At 43.4% G+C, this 21,771-nt stretch overlaps 1 protein-coding gene across 8 annotated transcripts in view; it reads right to left on the reverse strand.

Annotated features, from left to right (window-relative positions):
* Positions 1 to 21,771, reverse strand: part of LOC147096670 (alpha-actinin-1-like) — a 111,229-nt gene that overhangs the window by 11,593 nt on the left and 77,865 nt on the right. For all 8 annotated transcript variants that reach the window (XM_085973237.1, XM_085973230.1, XM_085973236.1 and 5 more), the window contains 8 exons: positions 17,944 to 18,091; positions 11,902 to 12,052; positions 11,495 to 11,603; positions 8,690 to 8,830; positions 8,413 to 8,595; positions 7,496 to 7,630; positions 5,335 to 5,514; positions 3,020 to 3,166 (listed from right to left, as the gene is read on the reverse strand). In XM_085973237.1, coding sequence (XP_085829363.1) covers positions 3,020 to 3,166; positions 5,335 to 5,514; positions 7,496 to 7,630; positions 8,413 to 8,595; positions 8,690 to 8,830; positions 11,495 to 11,603; positions 11,902 to 12,052; positions 17,944 to 18,091 — 1,194 coding nt within the window. The remainder of the gene's footprint in view (positions 1 to 3,019; positions 3,167 to 5,334; positions 5,515 to 7,495; positions 7,631 to 8,412; positions 8,596 to 8,689; positions 8,831 to 11,494; positions 11,604 to 11,901; positions 12,053 to 17,943; positions 18,092 to 21,771) is intronic.

Here is a 21,771-nt window from a genome sequence, read left to right on the forward strand (position 1 = left end):
CGAGAGCGTGTAAAGCACTGGCTGCATTGCCCTTTTTCACTTCTTCGTTTATTAATTGTTTCCCCATTTTGAAGATGCCAACTCTTGGGTGAGGTGTCACAGTAACTATACTACAAAGTGGCCATGTGTCACGTGTGAACTTTGACAGGGAGCAGAAGAATGCTATTTTATCACGGGGCGGTGGCAGCATTGCAGCTAAGCACAATCTTGTCCTCATCGGATGTCTACAAGGTAGGAGCTGCTAAATAAACACAGAGCAGGAACCCTGGCTGATTTCCCCTACCTACTCTGCATAAAACCTGGTACCTTCCTGGTGTGAATGGCTCTGTGACTTGCTGGATAAATGTGCTGAGCCACCATGGAAGCTGGAATTGTTTAACTCAACACAACGCAGGAATTATACTGCAGCCCTTAAATAGTTAATATGTACTAAAACAAGCATTTCATGAACTAGTTCACAAATAGAACAATTCCCAGTATGTATCTGGTTTAATTAACAGTGAGCAGCACACCAGAGTAATCAATTACATGTTCAGTTATACAGGAATAAATGTAATTTAAATAGACTCCTCACTAATCCCACAAGTCTACCTCAAGGAGCATTGCCTAATGGACTGGCTTTTTAAGATGTTGTGTCAGTGTGGTAGCAGCACGCTGGAATGGAAGCTGGGATGCACGCAACCTGCTTTCTTTGAATGCTCTGAAGGAGACGTCAAAGCAAAAATCTGCACTGGAGGCACAGCAGCATCATGGGGACCCTCCAGGTTAACAGTAATGCCGGCAGCTTCTTGACTGTCATTTCACCAACGTATTTGAAGCAGCTTCTTTGTGAAGGTGCGAGTAAAACACATTGCCAATTGTGCGCTAGGCCTAAAACACAGTATACCACCTTGATGAGCGCCCACTGTGAAATTTTGCAATTTCAGGGACTCTTAAAGCCAGCGTCCAATGCAACGGTACAGTTTAGCAGCTTTTCAATAGCTCAAATTTGCTATTGGTTGCCTTGAATGGCACTCCAACAGCAGGAAATCCCCTGAAGGGAACAGGCACAAGCAGACTGATGTGTGGGGAGATGTCGATGTGATCCTGCAAGATTCCCAACATTTAGCAGTGCGGGGGCATGCCCTCTCACTTGGGGTCAATTTTGCTCAGAAGTAGAACTCATTGGATGGAGAGCAAAGAAAACCTATGCTCACTTATTTGCCTACACTTACAGGCATCAATGCAACTTCCTGCTCAACACGAAGCGCTGCAGTACAATTCCAAACTTTAATCCAATAGTGTAGATTAAAACAGGCAGATGGAAATAAAAAAATTAACTAGACCACCACATGATGCAAAATACAACTCATACAATCTATACACAGCCCAACAATTAATTATGCGATTGTCAAACGTCTTTCTGGGTGAAAGGAATCAAGCAGAACGATGGCAAGTGCCTGAAGGGGACGGGAGGAAGCAGAAGAGAATGATGCAATTCCAGAAGTAATCCACTGCTAAAGAGGAAATAAGCTTGTGTGGAAAATTGGGTCAAAAGTTTGGCAGGCGCTGGACGTTGAGAAACATTGAAAGTTGCAAAAAAGGCAACCAAGTAATCACGTCACACCATTTAGATGGATTGAAATGCATTATTTGACGTGATAAGATTCCCCTTGTTTAATGTTAATGATTAGTGTCCAGAGTAATTTGTATTTAGTGATGTTCATGTAACTAATTTATGCAATTGGTTTTTACTGTTTTATTCCTGCACTGTAACCAGGCTGGAACAAAATGCTTGCTGTGGTTGATTACCCATAATCTCGGAATCGTTTCTATAGTGACAACTCTGCTGCAACCCAGAACTACAGTAGAGAGAGAGCCAACTTCTCTTGCTGCAACTTCAACTCACCAGAGATGGCGTTTAGGCAAGTGCATACGAATTGAACTCCTGTCAACGGGAATGTTTTTCTGGTTCAGAAACCACAGGATGACGAAGGCCTGTAGATGCTTTTTGAAGTGCTCAGCAGGCCACATATTCCAAATTCATCCACAGTGAATGAATATATATATATATAACACAAGTTCTCCCATTGTTTTGAGATTCAACAGATGTACATGGCAAATCAAGTGCAGAGCTTGAATATATTGGAAAAACAAACCTTCAAGGGTGGGCTCAGGATTTTAATTTTTTTTTAAAGCACATTAGTTCCAACTCCCATGCAACAATTTCTCAGTGAATTTACCACACTATTTATTGTGGAAGCATAAAGTGGAGGGTGCTGTAATGAGCACTGATCTGCATTCAGTGTGCTAATCTCACACCTGTTCTATCATAGAATCATAGAAAGTTACAGCACGGAAGGAGGCCATTTCGGCCCATCGTGTCCGCGCCGGCCAACAAAGAGCTATCCAGCCTAATCCCACTTCCCAGCTCTTGGTCCATAGCCCTGCAGGTTAGAGCATCCCAAGTATTTTTAAAATGTGGATAGGGTTCCTGCCTCTACCACCCTTTCAGGCATCGAGTTCCAGACCCCCACAACCCTCTGGGTGAAGAAATTTCCCCTCAAATCCCCTCTAAACCTTCCCCCAATTACTTTAAATCTGTGCCCCCTGGTTTTTGACCCCTCTGCTAAGGGAAATAGGTCCTTTCTATCCACTTTATCTATGCCCCTCATAATTTTATAATTACTTAAACCCAGTGCGAAAATCTGGGTTTAGTACATGGAAACACTGAAGCCGGATTTGTGAAGCTGCAAAAGTCATATTGTGCACATTCAGCAAATGATTAAGCCTGTGAGTAAGTATATATCTGTACCCACAACTTCAGCATATTGTACTCGACACTGGAGGCACACCAACAGATAATATAATCAGGACTTCAGTAGCATCAGGAGACCAGTTATAAATACCACACTTGCCACAAAATTGTATGAAGTACCTACCCTAATGCTACAATGAAGCAACTAATCACCTTGCATCTAACGGATATTTTAACTTTTAACTGATGACTGGCATGCACACCACTCGTTACAAAACGCACCTTGTCGAAGTGATTAAACGACGATCGGAACTCGTTGAGCTGCTCCTGGCTGATGCCTTTCGCATCACGGGTGAGGATTTGGTTTTCTACTTCATTAATATTTCTGGCAATTGTGGTCAACAGCTGTTCCCAGCCAACTCGGATGTGCTTTTACATTAAAAAAAAAGAACAAATTAAGCTGTGGCGTTAAGACATTTTATCTGGCATACATCAGGAAGGAAATGAACCAAGGAACAAAATTTAAAAATAAAAAAATCTGACCTGCTTGTGTCATTAATAGGCTGAGCTGCAGTTTAAAAAAAATGCTAGCCTAGTTAAAACCTGGGCAGCATGTGATAACCATGTACATTTAATATTCCTCACTACTGTACTTGTTGGGTTTCATCATCTTAAGTTACAGCTTTTCAGATCAAAGGGCACGACAGATTTGTGGAAACCAAGGTCTGGCGTGAGCTCCACGGCTGTAATCTAAAGACCCAGTTACACTGCACCAAACAATGCTTTCAAGTGGTTCAAGGCAGCCTCGAGTGTACTTGCACCATTCTTGCCCGGGGAAAGCAGCACTGTGTGCATACATATTTAAACACAAGAGCTCGGTTAACCAACCTGCATTTGCAAACTTTCTATCTTTAAATTAAAAACACTGACAGGATAGTCTCATTTAGTAATTTAAAGGCACAAGTGCCCACTTGAGAATATCACAAACTGTGCAAGGTTTAAAAAGTCAAAGCTGTGCTGACTGAAGTAGAACTATAGCAGAAGTTTAGAATTGCCCAAAGGCCACTTTATGATCGATCAAAATACCAATTCTCAGAAACTGGCACATTTGGCATTGGTATGGTGATTGTGCCCCACCAATATCAAACACTTAAGCATAAAAATGTTCGAGGCCAAACTGGGCGAGCACAATGTGCAGTTCCTAGTACAACTGAACCTTTAGGTTAGATGAGTCAGGTTACCGGCACTTGCGTCTTTTTGTAAGAATTACAGAAGGAAGTTCTTGCTGAACCTTTATAAAATCACATTATTAGGCCTCACCTGGAGTCTCTGTCCAATTCTGAGCACCACACTTTAGGAAGGATGGCAAGCTCTTGGAGAGGGTGAAGAGGAGATTTGCTAGAATGGTACCAGGGATGAGGGACTTCAGTTATGTGGAGAGACTGGAGAAGCTGGGATTTTTCTCCTTACAGCAGAGGTTAAAGGGAGATTTAATATAGGTGTTAAAAAATTTTGATCGAGTAATAGGGAGAAACTGTTTCCACTGGCAGGAGGGTCAGTAACCAGAGGACACAGATTTAAAATAATTGGCAAAGAACCAGAGGGGAGATGAGTTTTTTTAAAACATTTTTTATAAACGCAGTGAGTTATGATCCAGAATGCGCTGCCTGAAAGGGTGGTGGAAGCAGACTCAATAACAACTTTCAAAAGGGAACTTGATAAATACTTGAAAAGGAAACATTTGCAGGGCTCTGGGGAAAGAACAGGGGAGTGGGACTAATTTGCTAGCTCTTATAAAGAACCGATAAAGGCACAATGGGCTGAATGGTCTTGTGCTGTATGCTTCGAATTGTTAAAGGAACTTTTCTAACACGTTTGCAGAGCTGGTGACAGCTGGTCAAAAGGTCTTCAATGCAGAATGCTGCTGTAATGTAGCATTAGCATAACATATTAAAGCAGGATTACCAATTATGTTGCCAGTTTCCAGAGTTTAATAGATTTTCTTCTTGTAATTTTTGGCCCATTTCACTATTTTCCCACCGTCAGCAAACTGGATAATCAAGATAATTTACTTCTCCCATTTGCTACCAAAGCTCTTTAATTCTGAAAGGGCGAGTCCAGTTCGGGTGGGACAGGTCTGTGAAGATTTACTCTTCACTGAGGGCTGTGAATCTTTGGAATTCTCTACCCCAGAGGGCTGTGGATGCTCAAGTCGTTGAGTATTTTCAAGACAGATCAATAAATTGTTGGGCACTAAGGGAACCAAGTGATAGGGCAGGAAAGTGGAGTTGATGTAGGTGGTCAGCCATGATCTTATTGAATGGTAGAGCAAGCTCAAGGGGCCGAATGGCCAATTCCTGTTCGTATTTATGTTCTTACAAGATGAAGTGCTACTTTACCATGAGATGTGCATCTCTCAACAATCAGAAAAACTCTCCTACAGAGGGAAGCTAAGTGAAAGCTGGCATCTGTACCTAGGTCCAATGACCAGAGGTCCAGTGCTCTACAGCAATAAGTATTTTACCACCGATTTTAAATACAAGGTGAAGGTCCAATTCAGCTGGCAAATAGGCTGAATCCAAAAGTGTAATCAGTACCTCCATGGTGTAGTTGGTATGCTTGTTATCAAAGATGAGGGCCTCTTGGATGAGCTGATGATCGTGCTCCAATTTCTCAAGGTTGGGTTTGTAATTGATGATACTGTTCTCGTATTGCTTCAGTTGATTTAGCTGGTCTTCCAGTGTGCCGTGCATTTCAATAGAAATCCGGCCAATTTCCTAATTTAAACATAAAAATTAGAACAGAGCCCAACATACCTGTTGTGTCAACTCAATCTCCTGTTTTCCCCAAACAAGTGTCACCTTGCATACAAACTCAACTGGGAGAATTGGGCAGTTTTGTTATGGACTTGTGCAGGACAGCTACTAATATTGAACATTTTTAGGTAGCAAGTTGAGTAATCTTAGTTTAACTGATCCTATTAAAGTCTGACACTTTTACTAATCCTTTTAGGGACTCAATAGCCAACAATGTCAAATTAGTGGTCTGGTCTACTCAACTGCCTCAGGTCATGCAACAATGGATCCAATTTATCTCTCACTCCAATACAATCTCTCTCAGCTCTACTTTAATTGATATTATGGTAATTGTTCCTCTAAATTTGCAGGGCAATGGGGAAGAGAGCAGGGGGCTGGGACTAATTGGATAGCTCAACGAGCTAGCACAGGTACAATGGGCCAAATGGCTTTCTCAAGTGTTGTATCATTCTATGATTCTATAAACATTCCCTTCATGCTCCTTCAAGGCTCCAAATATGTTGTCCACTTCTTCCCCCAGGGTGACGTCACAGATCACATTACAAAGCCACTTAACCATTCATCTCATCTCGATTTTTTTCAACTACATAGATTCTTGTATTTTGGGCCTTGACCTGACAAATAGGTGCCTCATTTCCCCCCAAAAATAGCTGAATGTAGGTTTCCGAACTTTCGCACTCCCAATATTATGATTTAATTTTCAAATTTGGCAGGCTCAGAGAAAAATGGGTACAGCACAAATAAATGTTGTTCCACGTTCTGGGAAAGTTTGACCTGGAACTACAGATGGTTGCAAAACAGAACCACCGGTGGTTTAAAGGAACGATGGAACTAGAATTTTGTTTTTAAATTGCAAGCAGGAAGTAGAGCGTACAAAAAATGCTGCAACTCTAAGGAAAAAAAAAAAGACTTCTCCAATGGTTTACCCGATGAAGGTAGTTAAGTAGCTGATCCCAGGTTCAATCCTATTGGTGCCAAATCAGTTGATCTCAGAGAAAATGGCAGCAGCATTGATGCTTGCAATGGGTTCAGCTCCCAGAGTGGGGAGAGAAAAATTAAGAGTTTTCCTGTTTGTAATCACTATTTAGTGACCCTATCAGTACATGTGTGGGTGTTGGACGAGGATAGTGATGCCCTCCTATGAAATGCCCTGATTGGGCAAGATATCAGAGGGCACCCAGTGCCCCAGAACCATAGACCAACAAGGAAACACCTTCAGGAGAGCAGAGCAGAGGAAAGAAACAGCTTTTTTAAAAAAAGGGTAAAGTCATCGTATAGTGCCATCTCAAATACCTCTTTACTATAGTTATGGCAGACACCAAGTTCAAAGTCATGGTTTTCAGGGAAGGGTGTACACCAATAATTAAAAATTTCTCAATGTGGGTGACACTGCATCACTCATCTTGACAATGGAATGATTTGCTTGGCTATTTTAAAGAGCATTAGAAAGATAAACCATAGTTGGGGCTGGAATTCCACGTTGACCGGACAAGGTACAGGAGGGCAGGTTCCCTTCCTTGATTAGTGAATTTGTTTTTTCTCCCCCAACAATCCAGCAGCTTTCAGGGTAATTATTCTAATGACCAGATTTATTGAACTGAATTTCACAACATGCCATGGTGGGATTTCTGGGTTGCTAGTTCAGTTCTGAAACCACACTATCTATATATTATCAATGGTCACACTGTTGTCAGCTGGAAATAGGAGGAGCTTAGAGGTAAGAGAAGCAAGGTAACAAATGAGGAACATATCTCCTATTGATCAAGGCTCTCTAGAATTGCCAGTGTAAACATTTAATAAATATGAAAATTACATAAAATTCAAAGCCAACTATATAAGTAATAGAGGATCCATTGATTAGAGTCTGGAGGTAGAACAATATGATTATTGTTCAGGGAAGAATAGACTCAGCTGATCGCATACACCAAAAGAATTCGCCAACCTGCATCTTAGTCTGAATCCAGGGTCCCACAACATTAGCCTTGTTTGCAAACTGCTCACGCAGGTGTTCGTTGGACTGTTGCTTGTTAAATTCTGTTTGCAAGGCCTGGTCTCGCGCTGGCACCAAATGCTGAACCTGTAACACAATGACAGCACGCAAGTTCCAATAATCAGTTTTTGTTCAAGAGCATTATGCATCATTTGTTTTTCCAGTCTCCATTTCCTTTTCCCCCTCACTCTTTAGGACTCTGCACCAAGTACAATTCACTTGCCAGGCTGAAATTTGTTCCCATGCCATTGCAGCTTTTGAAACACCCTCTCAGATCCAAAGAACATAGGAAAGTCAGTGATCAGAAAAGGCCATCAAAACTAATCTCTAATACAATAACTCCCTCACAGCAACCAATTGTATTTTGAGCAACTCCTGCCATTTTCCTATTAACTAGTTTGGTAGGCTAATCCAGACAATCACAAGCCAAGCTGACACGAATACATCCTGAGGACCATTGCCTCTTTTCAGAGAAAGCTTTTTTTTGCTTCCAAAGTCAACATTATCTTATTCAAATTGTACAGCAGCGATCAGAGGCTTGCTGTATGGGAATGGAGTGAGGGACAAAATGAACAGTAATGAAAACCTCAACTTTCCATCTTTGTGGTACAGTTCTTGATCCATCAACATTTCTGATCAACTGTCCTAGTTTCATTTTCAACTAGATGCCCTTCTTGCCCTCGTGTGCACTCTTTAGTTGTTGCATCCATATCCCAGTGCACAATAAAATAGCATTTCCCATACAAAGCTGTCAGATGTGCACCAACCCTCCCCTGCCACACCTTGTGAAGAAATGCACACACAGGACACCGCACACATGTGCTTACACTTTGTATTCCAGATACTGATGGTCTTTAGCAGTCTCTTACCTTATCCCATTTATCATTAATACTCTCTGGCGTGATGGATGTGTATGGATTCACACCAGACAGTTTGATATTATAGGACTGGGCAATGTTCATCATTTCATTGTGGATGCCGAGGATTGCCTCTCGCTCTTTGTCAGCGTCTGGCAATGTTGCTTTGAATTGTTCATGCGCTGCAATGAGACCCTGCAGAAAGAGAGCAAACTGATAGTACACACAAGCAGCTCCAATCCACTGTTATATCCATGTCTATGCTCCATGTGTAGCTCTCAGTTTGTACCTGGATCTCCTCGGTGGTATGGACAATAAACATGTCCTGCAGGTCTTCCATAGCTCCCTCCATCCAGTTGTTGAAAGGTGCAGCTCTTTTGGCATATTCCAGATATAACTGGTCAATCGTTTCCTGCAGCTTTTCAGTCCTCTGTTAAAACAGCAGCATTCATTTTAGAAAAGCATCACTTATATTTAAAAAGTGTTTAGGAAGCAGCAGGCAAATGAAGATGTTTGGAGGCTTGGGGTGGGAGGGGCAGGGAGGACAATTCAAGTACGTCTCTGCACCGGAAGAGTAACAAATGGACTGGGCTTGGTCAAGAAATATTTGGCTGCTCCTGATACAGAACGCAAAATCTGGAACTTGGAGATTTACATGCTCTGCAATAACAGCACCAAATCATATAGAATTCGCTGATCATACAGGACCAGACAATTATACAACTAAGTGAACCAAGTTTAAAATAATGGTTCACAATGGTTTTGCTTGCAATTGATTTTTTTCTAGTGTTTTGCTGCTCACAGTAATAGTTACAGGTGACTTTTATTTTGAAGCCCAAGTTTTACAGAAGTAAAGGCTAGTCACCAAAACTCTCTGTATTCAAATACTTAGAATTTATTGGACCAGAAATTCGGGTTGGGGGCTTCCCGCGGGTGCAAGCCCCCGACCTGCACTTGCCTTGCGTGCCGGCAGTTGAGCTGTGGGCCCCGTGGAATTCCGCTCTGGGCCTGGCCCAGCTGCCGGCACGCAGTGCTTGCGTGTCCCAGGGGCGCAGTTAGTTCGATGCGTCCCCTGGGGTCACGTGGGCCATGGGCAGCCAATCGGAGGAGGGAAAAGCCCATTCATAAGCTGTCAAGACTTATAAATACTACGGCCCCAAAATAGCAGTAAACCTTCAAATAAATTTTTAAAAAACCATCACATTTTTTAAATAAACTATAAATTACATTAAATAACTTTTAAATAATTTAAATTTGAAAAAAAATAATTTTATACTCTAACAGGGCTAAAAATAAACTTACCTTGCTTTAAAGTATTTAAAAATAATAAACCTGTGGAAAGTGTTTTAATTTTAATTAATTGACCACTTACCTTGTAAAAAGCAGGCCTTATGCCTGCTTTTAAAATTTCTAAATTCTAAAGACTTACCCTCACGGAAAAACCTGTAAAAAAAAACGTAAGTTCAAAGCGCACGCGCAGACTCCCCTGCGCACGCGTTCGACCTCTGAACCCCTTCGTTCAGAGGAACGGAAGTGCCGGTTTCCCGTGCATGCATGAAACCGGCACTTCCATCGGGCTTACGGGTGAGTACCCAGCGCGTACTCACCCATGGAGACCCGAATTTCTGGGCCAAGTTATACAGCACAGAAAGAGGCCCTTTGGTCCATCGCGTCCGCGCCAGCCATCAAGCCCTATCTAATCGAATGCCATTTTCCAGCATTTGGTCCATAGCCTGGTATGCTATGGCATTTCAAGTGCTCATCCAAATGCTTCTTGAATGTTGTGAGGGTTCCTGCCTCTACCACCCTTTCAGGCAGTGAGTTCCAGATTCCAACCACCCTCTGGGTGAAAAAGTTTTCCCTCAAATCCCCTCGAAACCTCCTGCCCCTTACCTTGAATCTATGCCCCCTGGTTATTGACCCCTCTACTAAGGGGAAAAAGTTCCTTTCTATCCACCCTATCTATGCCCCTCATAATTTTGTATACCTCAATCAGGTACCCCCCTCAGCCTTCTCTGCTCCAAGGAAAACAACCCCAGCCTGTCCAGTCTCTCTTCATAGCTGAAGCGCTCCAGCCCAGGTAACATCCTGGTGAATCTCCTCTGCAGCCCCTCCAATGCAATCATATCCTTCCTATAGTGTGGCAGCCAGAACTGCACACAGTATTCTAGCTGTGGCCTAACTAGCGTTTTGTACAGCTCCATCATAACCTCCCTGCTCTTATATTCTATGTCTCGGCTAATGAAGGCAAGTATCCCATATGCCTTTTTAACCACCTTATCCACCTGTTCTGCTGCCTTCAGGGATCTATGTACATGCACACCAAGGTCCCTCTGATCCTCTGTCTTTCCTAGGGTCTTACCATTCATTGTGTATTCCCTTGCCTTGTTAGTCCATCTCAAGTATATTTTGCCAAGAGTTTAATGAATGTTCACATGTCAAAGATTGACTTTGGTTATATATCACAACTGGTAACTGTACTGACCAGTGGCGAGCAGAGTTGGAGACCAGGAAGAATGCAGATTTGAAGCTGGTCTGTTCAGAGTTACCCAAGCTCAGCTGGATTAGTGGTATGGGTGCGCAATTGGCCTCAACATCTCAGGCCGGGGTGGGGGGGGGGGGGGGGGAAAATGGGTCAGTCAGGGTTTCCACTCCTGTTTATTTCAACGACTCTTAATGGAAACGGTGCATAAATGGATCTGAAGTGAATACAGGATTAGGTACAGCTACAATGAGCCCGAATACCTATTTAGATGCACGAAGATGTACAGAGCCATGGACACTGCAACTCATCAGCAGTACGGCCTTCAGGAAGGCTGGGGGAGGGGGGTGGAGGAGGGGAGAAAGAGATGGAAAGAACTCTTAAAAAGCAAATGCGTTTGCGTATATAATTGCCTATCTAAAAAAAAAAGTACAATTTTTTCTACGCCCAACTCAAAGGCTGAATATTGCAATGCTGGTAAACTGGATCCCAAGCAAATGTTTTCCATTCAATGTGAGAGTCAGCTGGCACTAACATTCTGATTGTAGTTACAGATATGCACAACACATTAAAAATTCACTTAGACATAAAACCCATCGATTCAAGTCTCACCTCCAGGGCTTCCCTCCTGCTCTGTGTTAAAGAGCCCAGGGTATCCCAATGGTCACAAATAGTCTGGCAGCGGGCATTTACGTCGGGAGAGTCATAATAATCCAGGTCACTGCAGGAAGCAGAAAGAGAAGGAAAAAAGTAATGTTAAGAAAGTTTGTGCTGGTAGTCGCCAGAGACTTGACATTTCTCTTCACAAAAGTTTGTAGAGATAATTTGACTTGCTGGTAACATATGAGCAATAAGGGAGGCATTCACCATCTTTTTTTCTACTTATTAGAGCATACTAATTGTTTGTGAATTTATCCGACTGTAGAGAGATCCAAACTCAATGGCATCAGTTACAAAAACTGCCCTTTAACATTGAATGGCTGCATGGTCAGTGCAAACAATCACATTATTGTACATACTTGAGTTCTTGGGCGATGGCAGCGATCTGCTCCACTCTGTCTTGGTGTGCTGCCAGATCACTCTCAAATGCCTCATGTTTCTTCAGCAAGGCTTTGATGTCAGCCAGCGTGGACATTTCATAGTCTTTCTGCGTCAACATTGCTTCTTTATCTGAAGGGAGATGAGGAGGCAAGGGTTTAAACCTGGGATTTCCACCCAAGAGAGGACACTCTTAATTGCTCCTATTCATCACTTCTAAGTGAAAAGTAAAAACTTAGGCCTAGAAATTCAGTGGGCTGCGCCACCAGTTAGTGCCCAAAGGGGGCACTGGCTTAGGGGGCACTTAGTGGCTTTAGTGCCACGGGCCACGCCTCCCGCGAAATTTAGCGGGGCGCTAATGGCTGCGTTAGCCTGCAGCGCTGCGCCGCCACCGATGACGTCATCGGTGTGCGCAGCTCCCCGCTACCACCCCGAACGCGATAGTGGGTCGCACCCCCCCCCCCCATAGCGCCAGTCGCAAATCACGACTGGTTCACGGGGCCTACCTGTGGCGGTAGTGGCGCAAATTAAGGTGGAGGTGCGGGGCGGCCATTTTTTTTGGTGGCCGCCTGCCAGCACCTCCTCGCGCCGCCCTCCCTGGCCTCCCGAGCGCCCCACCCCCGGGCAGTGCCGGCTGTGTCCCGAGAGCCCGGCACTTCTCCTCGGTGCCAGGCTCTTTTGCCGGCACTCGATTACCAATTGTGCTGGTGCAGGCCCCTCCCCCTTAAGGGGAGGAAGGCCTGCAGTACTGCAGCACGCCGTGCCACAGCGTGCGGCATGTTGCGCTGCGATATTCAGTTTCAGCGCCCCAAGAGGGATACGGGGCGCCTCGAGCAGTGTCCCGCATCCCTCTTGGGGCGCTGAAACTGAATATCGTGCTGGCGCTCCCGGCTCCATCCGGAGCGGTAATTCCGGCACCCAGGCGAGCTTGGCGCCCCAAACGGGGCGCCCAGTGAATTTCTAGGCCTTACTGTTTAAAAGACACCACTGTAAATCAAGTGGTATTTTCCACATGGAAAGAATTATTCCAAAACATTCTCAACTGGAATAAAGTCAACCCACCTGATCACTCTTTCAGGGCAAGTAGTAGAGGATTAGGCAACTTAGTTTAGAGCTATAATCTAATAAAGGCTACTGTAAATTACTGTATTAAAGTTACCATAGGAATGTTTATGTACTGCGCAATGTTGTCACTCAGAGTTCAGTAAAACTCTAATGGCAGGTCTGTGAAGTTTTTGTACGGCAGTGGAGCCTCCATTATCTGCTCTGCAATTACCTGCCAGAATTCTTGAGATGGAACTTGAGACGTTACTGATTGCACAGCCCCAACATCAACCTCCTGTTTGAGATAAAGGGAGGTCTAACATGCAGCCCCAATGGCCACATGCTGTCCCTGAGCACTGGCAACCTGTCCTTGAAGTCCAGGCTATTCATTCTTATCCACACTTATTTTTTATTTGCTGGTTTTCCCCTGCTTGAACGTTGCGAGCCTGGAGGTTAGCAAAAGACTGTTGCTTCAGTGCTGATAAATCATAAATTAGCCGTAACAACTTCAGATATATGCAAATTAGCAAGAACACAGTTTTAGATTTTAGATTAGCAAAATACTGTGGATGCTGGAAATTTGAAATAACAGAAAATACTGGAAACACTCAGCAGGCCAGGCAACATCCGTGGAGAGAGAAACTGAGTTAACGTTTCAGGTCTGTGACCCTTCGAGGGTTTCTCTCTCCACAGATGCTGCCTGACCTGCCGAGTGTATCCAGCATTTTGTGTTATTGCAGATTTTAGATGTTGTCCCTCAAGGCTTCATGGTAAATAACTATGTAGCCCACAAAGGCAAACAACTTGGACATCCTGGCCTTCAGTATGGATATATCCCACATACAAGATACCGTAGGGACTTTTATCTGCTAATTTCCAATATCCACTGGGGACTGGTGGGGAAAGGGGGAGCAGGGCCAGCATGGACCTGTTGGCCCAAATGGCCTGTTTCTGCACTGCTATACAATAGATCCCTGCATTCGAACCTATAATAATGGCTCCACTGCACATCCATTTGAATTGTGACAGTGCAATAACAGATACTGTCCTTAAGTTGCATCTGGAGAGAGCACTTTGAGCTGTATAACAATGGTGAATTATTAATGCTTATAGGTCTGCCACCAGTAGCGCAACTTAGTGATGAATTAAGAGGCAGGCGCTTCGGTACAACATTAAATCTATCAACCCAAGTGTGAATTTTTCCCTACAGTATTATTTTAATGCCAAGGCTAGCCTATTGAAAATAAATGGCTTAATGCCAATTATTAGTTCTACACTTAAATGTGCCCAAGGACAATACAGATAGAGGACTCATCCAGCAGTATTCTTGATGATTTTTTTTCCCACATTAGTAGGATACTGTAGACACAAGATAACTAACTCTCGGGAAAGTGTCTCGTTTCAGCTCAGTATCAACAGTGTGGCTTGAACACAAACTGCCAAGTTTCAGGAAGAGCAGGGAGGGGAGAACAGAGTCACAAGCACATCCTGCCACCCTGGAGCGTTAATGTGCAACATAAGTCTAAAATATGGGAAACAATTAAGCAGCATTGGTACAGGCCATTCAGTGATGTAACTTTACAGTTAATTTTTCCCCTCGTCAAGTGATTTATTTGTCTACGCAGTGAAAACAAGTAAAATATTTACATGTTGAATGTTTTTGATATTTTCATTTCTAGATAACTAAACGCACAACAGCAAATAAAATGTTGCAGGAATGGGATCATGAGTGAAATATTTTGCTGCGCTATCAAAATTTCCCACAGGTCCCACGCATCGATTCAAAATATCGAACATATTTTCTTGCTGAAATGCGTCACGGTACAGACATTAATTAAGGAGCTTGAAATTATGTTTATTTTTCACCATGCTGACAAAGTCAAGATCCACAAAAAGTACTGCATTAAATTGTTCTGAAAAAAATCATAGCTGCACTCCTGCTGAAAAAAACATTTTACTCAAAATACAAATTAAACTCACCATGTTTTTCCAGAAGTGATACTGCAAGGTGAAAAGTTGAGTTATTTTATATCCAGTCACACCAGTTGATGAAGTACTGAATAAGCATTGCAAGCAACTGAACGACCCAACAGTAACTTCATACATTTCATTACTTGAATAAAAGCAGAAAATGCTAGAAGGGCTCACAGTTCCAACAACTATAAGGAGCTAAGTTAATGTTTCAGATCAGTTCTGATGCAAGGTCTACAGCCAAAATCTTTTCCCGTCTTTACGGATGCTGTGTATTCTCAATACTGTACTTCCCGCTTTCATTTCAAGCATTTGGCATTTTGTTCATCTAATTGAAATACTTGATCTATTTGAAAGTCATTTTCTCTTCTCCCTACCTCACTCTCATTGAGCAATATCAACAGCTCCAGTCTACTTTAATTTTGCAACAAAAAACTGAAAAAGACCTCCGAGTATTTAAACAGCACGCTGACACTTTGTGAAGGTTTTGGGGGGGGGGGGGCGATAGGAGAGGCAGGGAGAAAAGACAGACCGGCACTGGTGTTTGAGCCAAACAACACGAGGAAACTCAATTAACAGTCAGAGTCGAAGCACCTAAAGGTTAATGAGCATCTGTTAATTCAATTCCTTCACATCATCTGGCAACAAGCTTGGAGGAATTACTCAACGAATATCAACATTCTATTTTAAACAAAAATTCACTTATTTTTTTGATTTTCCAAGGAGGCCATTGAGGAGGACACTCGCCTTGTGGACTTTCAAATCCATTAAGTTTTGTAGAATATGTGCAGGTGCCTTATAACTAGAAATGAAATTTAGCTAAAAATTAATGCTGAACAAGGATTCCATCCAACATTTGTATCTTTCAGATACTGTCAACAGCCATGCACTACCAAGTTAGTTAATTAACAAATTGCATTTATATAGTGTAAAGAGACATTCCAAGGCGCTTCAGGGATGAGTGTCAGGAAACAAAACACCAAGCCAGGAAAGGAGAGATTAGGAGCGAGGACTGAAAGCTTGGTCAGAGAGATTGGCTTTGAAAAGGTTTTAAAAAGCAGAGAGGTGGAAAGGCAAAAAAGTTTCAGTACAAGTTTCCAGAGTGCAGGGCTGAGGCAGCTGAAGGCTGCGTCACCTATGGTAGGATAAAAGTTGGAGGTAAAGGAATTGAGTGTTCAACAAGTGATATATGGTTGGAGGAGATTGGATATGGCAAAGGCATTAAAGGATTTATTAAGGCGTACAAAGTGTTTGAATTAATGCACTGGAGGATGAGGAGCCAGCATAGGACAGCAAAAACTGGGAGGCAGGGTAAGTGCGGCAGAGATTTGGACAAGTTAGCATTATGGCGTGCGGAGGATGGGAAGCCAACAAGGAATGTATTAGAGTAATCCAACTGAGAGGTGACAATGGCTGTCCATGAGTTTCAGCAGCAGGAGAATGGAGATAGGGCCAGAGGCAGGCAATGTTACCATGGTGGAAGTAAGCAGTCTTAGTGGTAGATAGGATGTGGTATTTAAAACTCAGCTCTAGGTCAATCAGACCACCTAAACTGAGAAGCTGATTTAATGTTTGTAGTATTTGCGTTTTATCATCTTACTAAATCACCAAGCACGTTTGTCGCACGAGGTAATAGGGTGTCGATGGTGGTTAGTGTAAAGCTTTGGAACAGTTATCGCAGAGCAGTCATTTATAGGCTGACGAACCAAGAGACAAAAATTCTGCTGAGTCATGGCAGCCACTGAGTTTGCGATAACTAGCCTGATAAACATTTACACAAGTCAACCATCAATCTGCCAAACAGCACATGCTGCAAGAACCTACCGTCATTTCATGCTCAAGTATGGAGATAATTCCATGTGATTTGCAAACATGTGATTTGCAGACGAGTTAAAAATTGGGACTTGGAAATTAATTACGACTTGTGCGCACATCAGTATTTTCTATCTGTTCGAGAGCAAACTGGAGCACCAATTGGTCAACGTTCCTTGGATTCCTTTACCTCTGCCCACCTGTTATTTACCATGCAAATCAATCAATTTATTTGGGATGAGCCCAGATCAGTTGTGCCGATTCTCCCGTCTACAGCACTGCGGTCAGCAAGTTTGTCTGCAACGTCAGGAATTGGCATACCGTTAATTCCAGTATTTATTTTTCTGCTGCTGCCAGCACGGAGAAGCAAGCAGCTGCTGAGCAAAGGACAGTTTGATTATGGGGCCTTATGCTAATCCTACTGACAGGAAGCAATAATTGGGCTCCAACTGTCAGTTAAGTTTTACTGAGGATGCTTGGCGAACTTAGCCGTAACAAAGCGTGCACCCGATCTGCCGTGCGATCAGAAAATCCACAGGTCGGACTGTCAATTCCATTTTTTGCCAGGCTGTAGCCAAGTAGCTTTTACTGATGCACGTACACGGTACAATGCTTAGCCTAGTTGACCACTGTACGTCTAAATTCAACTGAGCTCAGGCCAGATTAAAAATATTCTAGTATTATTTTGAAGATATGCTAGGGTGTCTGCCAATTACCCACTTGAGCCCATCAGCTCTGCAGATTTACCCATTGCTGTTTGCACTCGGGCAGGAATTTTCAAAAACAGCTAAATTGAAAGCTGGTATAGTACAGATATGCACGGTGCCAATCTTTGTCTGACTACGCTTCTGTGAAGCTCCTTGGGACGTCTTCCTACATTAAAAGGCACTATAAAAAGTGAAGTTGTTGCTGCTGTTAAATGAACAGGATGAGGATCACTCCATTTCCTAGGCTGTACAGTGGCTACACAAATAAGACTCCGAATTAATTTGTGATCAGTGAGATCCTAAATTTTCTTCCCTGGGCTAGATCTAGATCGTCCATAATTTTCCAGCTGCATTGGGAGCGGTTAGATCTAAACTAGGATTCCAGAGAGACGGTTTAGAATGTTTCACTAAATTTCTAGCACAGAACTATCAATTCTACACCTGCAGATTATTTAATTTTAAACTGTAAGCAATGTATTAGCTCAATACCTTTGGTCCAATCTTCATGAATGGTAGCTTTCTGTCTGAATTTTTCTGCCAAATGGTCAAGTCTTTCCAGCCTCCTTATCTCATTCAGCAGCCATTCCTCGTAGCCCTTCTCCGCCTGCTCCAGGCCTTGCCATGCATTATTAATATCCTGCAACACAACCAAGAGATTATATTACTCTACAGAAACCTACTGGGAATCAGACTATTTTCAGAACTGCTTACACCCAGGTTTTAACCTCAAAGCACATGGAAATCACATATATGTACATATGATTCATTCAAATGAAAATTAGATAATTTCTTTCAGAAAAGAATATTGAGCTACAGTTCATGAGTAATAATCAGTTTCAGCGCCCTAAGAGGGACACGGAGCGCCTCGAGCCTCGCCCCGTGTCCCTCGAGCGGCACTGAAACTGAATTTCTGGCGATCGCTGCGCTAAATCCTGCGCTCAGGCGACTTTTGCGCCCCAACCCAATTTCTAGGCCGACATATGGCAAATGCAGCAGGCTTGAAGGGAACAGGTGACTTTGGACCTATGGGTCCCAAAGCGCTCCACCACCGGGGGTTTACCTCATCTCGTGTCTGGGTCTCTTGCAAACTCATTGATAGAGATTGATTGCTGTGATCAGTCAACAACTTCATTATTGTTGCATCATGCGACTACCAGATAGGAGATGGACTGTGGCCTTTTTTTGTCTAGCAATTCCTATGTAATTTGCATTTTTTTTTCATTCCTGGGATGCGGCAGCCACTGGCAAGGCCGGTATTTATTGCCCATCCCCAATTACCCTCGAGAAGGTGATGGTGAGCCGCCTTCTTGAACCGCTGCAGTCCATGTGTTGAAGGTACTCCCAGTGCTGTTCGGGAGCGAGTGCCAGGAGTTTGACCCAGGAGTTATAAAACTCCTTTGCATATCTCATGTCCCAAAACATTTCACAGAATTATTTACCTGATGTAGCTGATGTTTGACTATGGATAAACATGGTAGCCATTCCATGCATATCAAGATCCCACAAACAGAAAGATGATAAGTAACTAGCCCATCGGTTTCTGGTGGTGTTGCCTAAAGGAGGAATGTTGGCTAGGATACCAGTAGAGTTTTTGCTTTGAGTCATGCAGTGGGTTCTTTGAATTTCCACTGGAACATGCAGATGGGGAGCTCTGTTTAATATCTCATCCAAATAAGGATAAAGATTTGGCTATTGGACCAGAAAATGCTGACACCAGATAAACAGCAGGAGATTTTGGGGGGGGGGGGGGCGGCGCCAGGGGCTCGGAGCAGGAAATTGATGAATAAATCATTACAAGTCATATTGGGATAGTTCAGCAATTTGGAAATTTCAAAAGTACATTTTAATCCAGCTCTCTAACAATGTGAAATTCTTAACCCCGCCCAGCCAGTGCATTTAATGTTAACAGCAGTGTTTATTTTTGGAAGTATTTCTGCATGGAGGATGATGATAAAAGAATGTTAACCACAATTTAATCTTACAAAAAAGTTTCAACTTGTCAGCCAGTCAGAATGCCAACATAGGCACACTACTGTCCGCTCCACAAGTAGTCTTTGATTACATAAAATTCCCACTTCCAGTACCACAGTTTGTGTGTTTTGGGGGAAAAAAGTCTAAAGTTCTGTTTGTAGCAGTATAAAAGCAGTATTGAGGAGTGTTCAGTGGAAAACTACCCAAATAATGACACCAGTGTTCCAAGTATACACAACACGGTGCTGTCAAGTTAGAACAGTTATCTCACCAGCTTCTGCAACCCACATTTAAAATGGAATATAAACATTGCTGGTAAAAATTCAAAATGGAACAAAACTATTTACTTTTGGACACTTTTTTTGCACACTAAACAAAACCAAAGTCAACACTATTTTGGCACAACTGTATGGGACAACAAGCACTTATTGGAGAACAGTCTGAAAACTAATGGTGTTGTTAATTCTCCTCACTGGAGCACACGAGAGCTCACTTGGTAAATGTATGACCTAGTAAGGTACTGGCCCATTCCAACCAAGAAGTTCCCAGATTCAATCCCTGGACTGCAAACTCAGTCAGGGAGCTGGTGAGGGTGCTTCAACTAACTCCGGAAGGAGCGGACCTGGAGGGAGCACAGTCCCGAGCGGCAGTACAAGGCTTACCAATCTCGCGGACCGGCAGCGGCATTCCAGATTCAAAAAGTGACGCGGGCAAGAGGAAGCAGCTGATTATAGAGTATAAATACTCACCCAAACTATTAACCTTAACTGTCAAATTATAAAGTTTAGATGGTCTTAATTTTTTGTGGTTTATAGTTTCTACGGTCTCTGTTGTGTAGCAGGGAGTGCTAGTAAACAAGGGCCCTTGAGTATATCATTTAATTGTAATGTAATTAGTGGTATTGATTTGATTTAATTTAAATTAATTAAAGGGTAAGTCATGGCAGCACAGCTCGCCCCGCGGTATGCTCCTCCTGCACTATGTGGGAAATCAGGGACAGTGTGTCCCTGACGACCATGTGTGCAGGAAGTGTATCCAGCTGCAGCTACTGGCAGACCGCATTGCAGCGCTGGAGCTGCGAATGGACACATACTGGAGCATTTGCGATGCTGAGGACGTCGTAGACAGCACGTTTAGGGAGTTGGTCACACCGCAGGCAAAGGCTGCACAGGCAGGAAGGGAATGGGTGACCGCCAGGCAGAGTAGTAGGTGCAGGCAGGTAATGCAGCTGTCCCGTGGCCATCCCCCTCTCAAACAGATATACCGCCTTGGATATTGTGGGGAGATGGCTTATCGGGGGAAGGCAGCAGCAGCAAACTTCCTGGCATCATGGGTGGTTCAGGTGCACAGGGCAGGAGGAAAAAGAGCGGAAGAGCTATAGCGATAGGGGATTCTATTGCAAGGGGGATAGGCGTTTCTGTGGCCGCAAACGAGACTCTAGGATGGTATGTTGCCTTCCTGGTGCAAGGGTCAAGGATGTCTCAGAGCGGCTGCAGGGCATTCTGGAGGGGGAGGGTGAACAGCCAGTTGTCGTGGTGCATATAGGTACTAACGATATAAGTAAAAAAACACGGGATGAGGTCCTAAGAGCTGAATATAGGGAGTTAGGAGGTAAATTTAAAAATAGGACCTTAAAAGTTGGTAATCTCAGGATTGCTACCAGTGCCATGTGCTAGTCAGAGTAGAAATAGAAGGATATTTCAGATGAATACGTGGCTAGAGGAATGGTGCAAGGGGGCGGGGGATTCAAATTCCTGGGACACTGGAACCAGTTCTGGGGAAGGTGGGACCAGTACAAACTGGACGGTTTGCACCTGGGCAGGACCGGGACCGATGTTATAGGGGGAGTGTTTGCTAGTGCTGTTGGGGAGGGTTTAAACTAAAATGGCAAGGGGTTGGGAACCTGTGCAGGGAGACAGAAGAAAGGGAAGCAAGGATAGAAGCAAAAGACAGGAAGGAGAAAAGCAAAAGTGGAAGGCAGAGAAATCAAAGGTGTAAATAATAATTCTAAAAGGACTAAGTGTTAAAAAAAACAAGCCTGAAGGCTGTGTGCCTTAATGCGAGGAGCATTCGTAATAAGGTGGATGAATTAGCTGTGCAAATAGATGTAAACGGATATGATATAATTGGGATTACGGAGACATGGCTCCAGGGTGACCAAAGCTGGGAATTCAAAATCCAGGGGTATTCAATATTCAGGAAGGACAGGCAAAAAGGAAAAGGAGGTGGGGTAGCATTGCTGGTTAAAGAGATGATTAACAATAGTAAGGAAGGATATTAGCTCTGATGATGTGGAATCTGTATGGGTAGAGCCGAGAAATACCATGGGCAGAAAACATTAGTGGG

Source organism: Somniosus microcephalus, chromosome 34 (assembly GCF_052327205.1).
Source record: "Somniosus microcephalus isolate GS21.2 chromosome 34, FLI_Smic_1.0, whole genome shotgun sequence".
NCBI classification, from domain to species: Eukaryota; Metazoa; Chordata; class Chondrichthyes; order Squaliformes; family Somniosidae; genus Somniosus; species Somniosus microcephalus.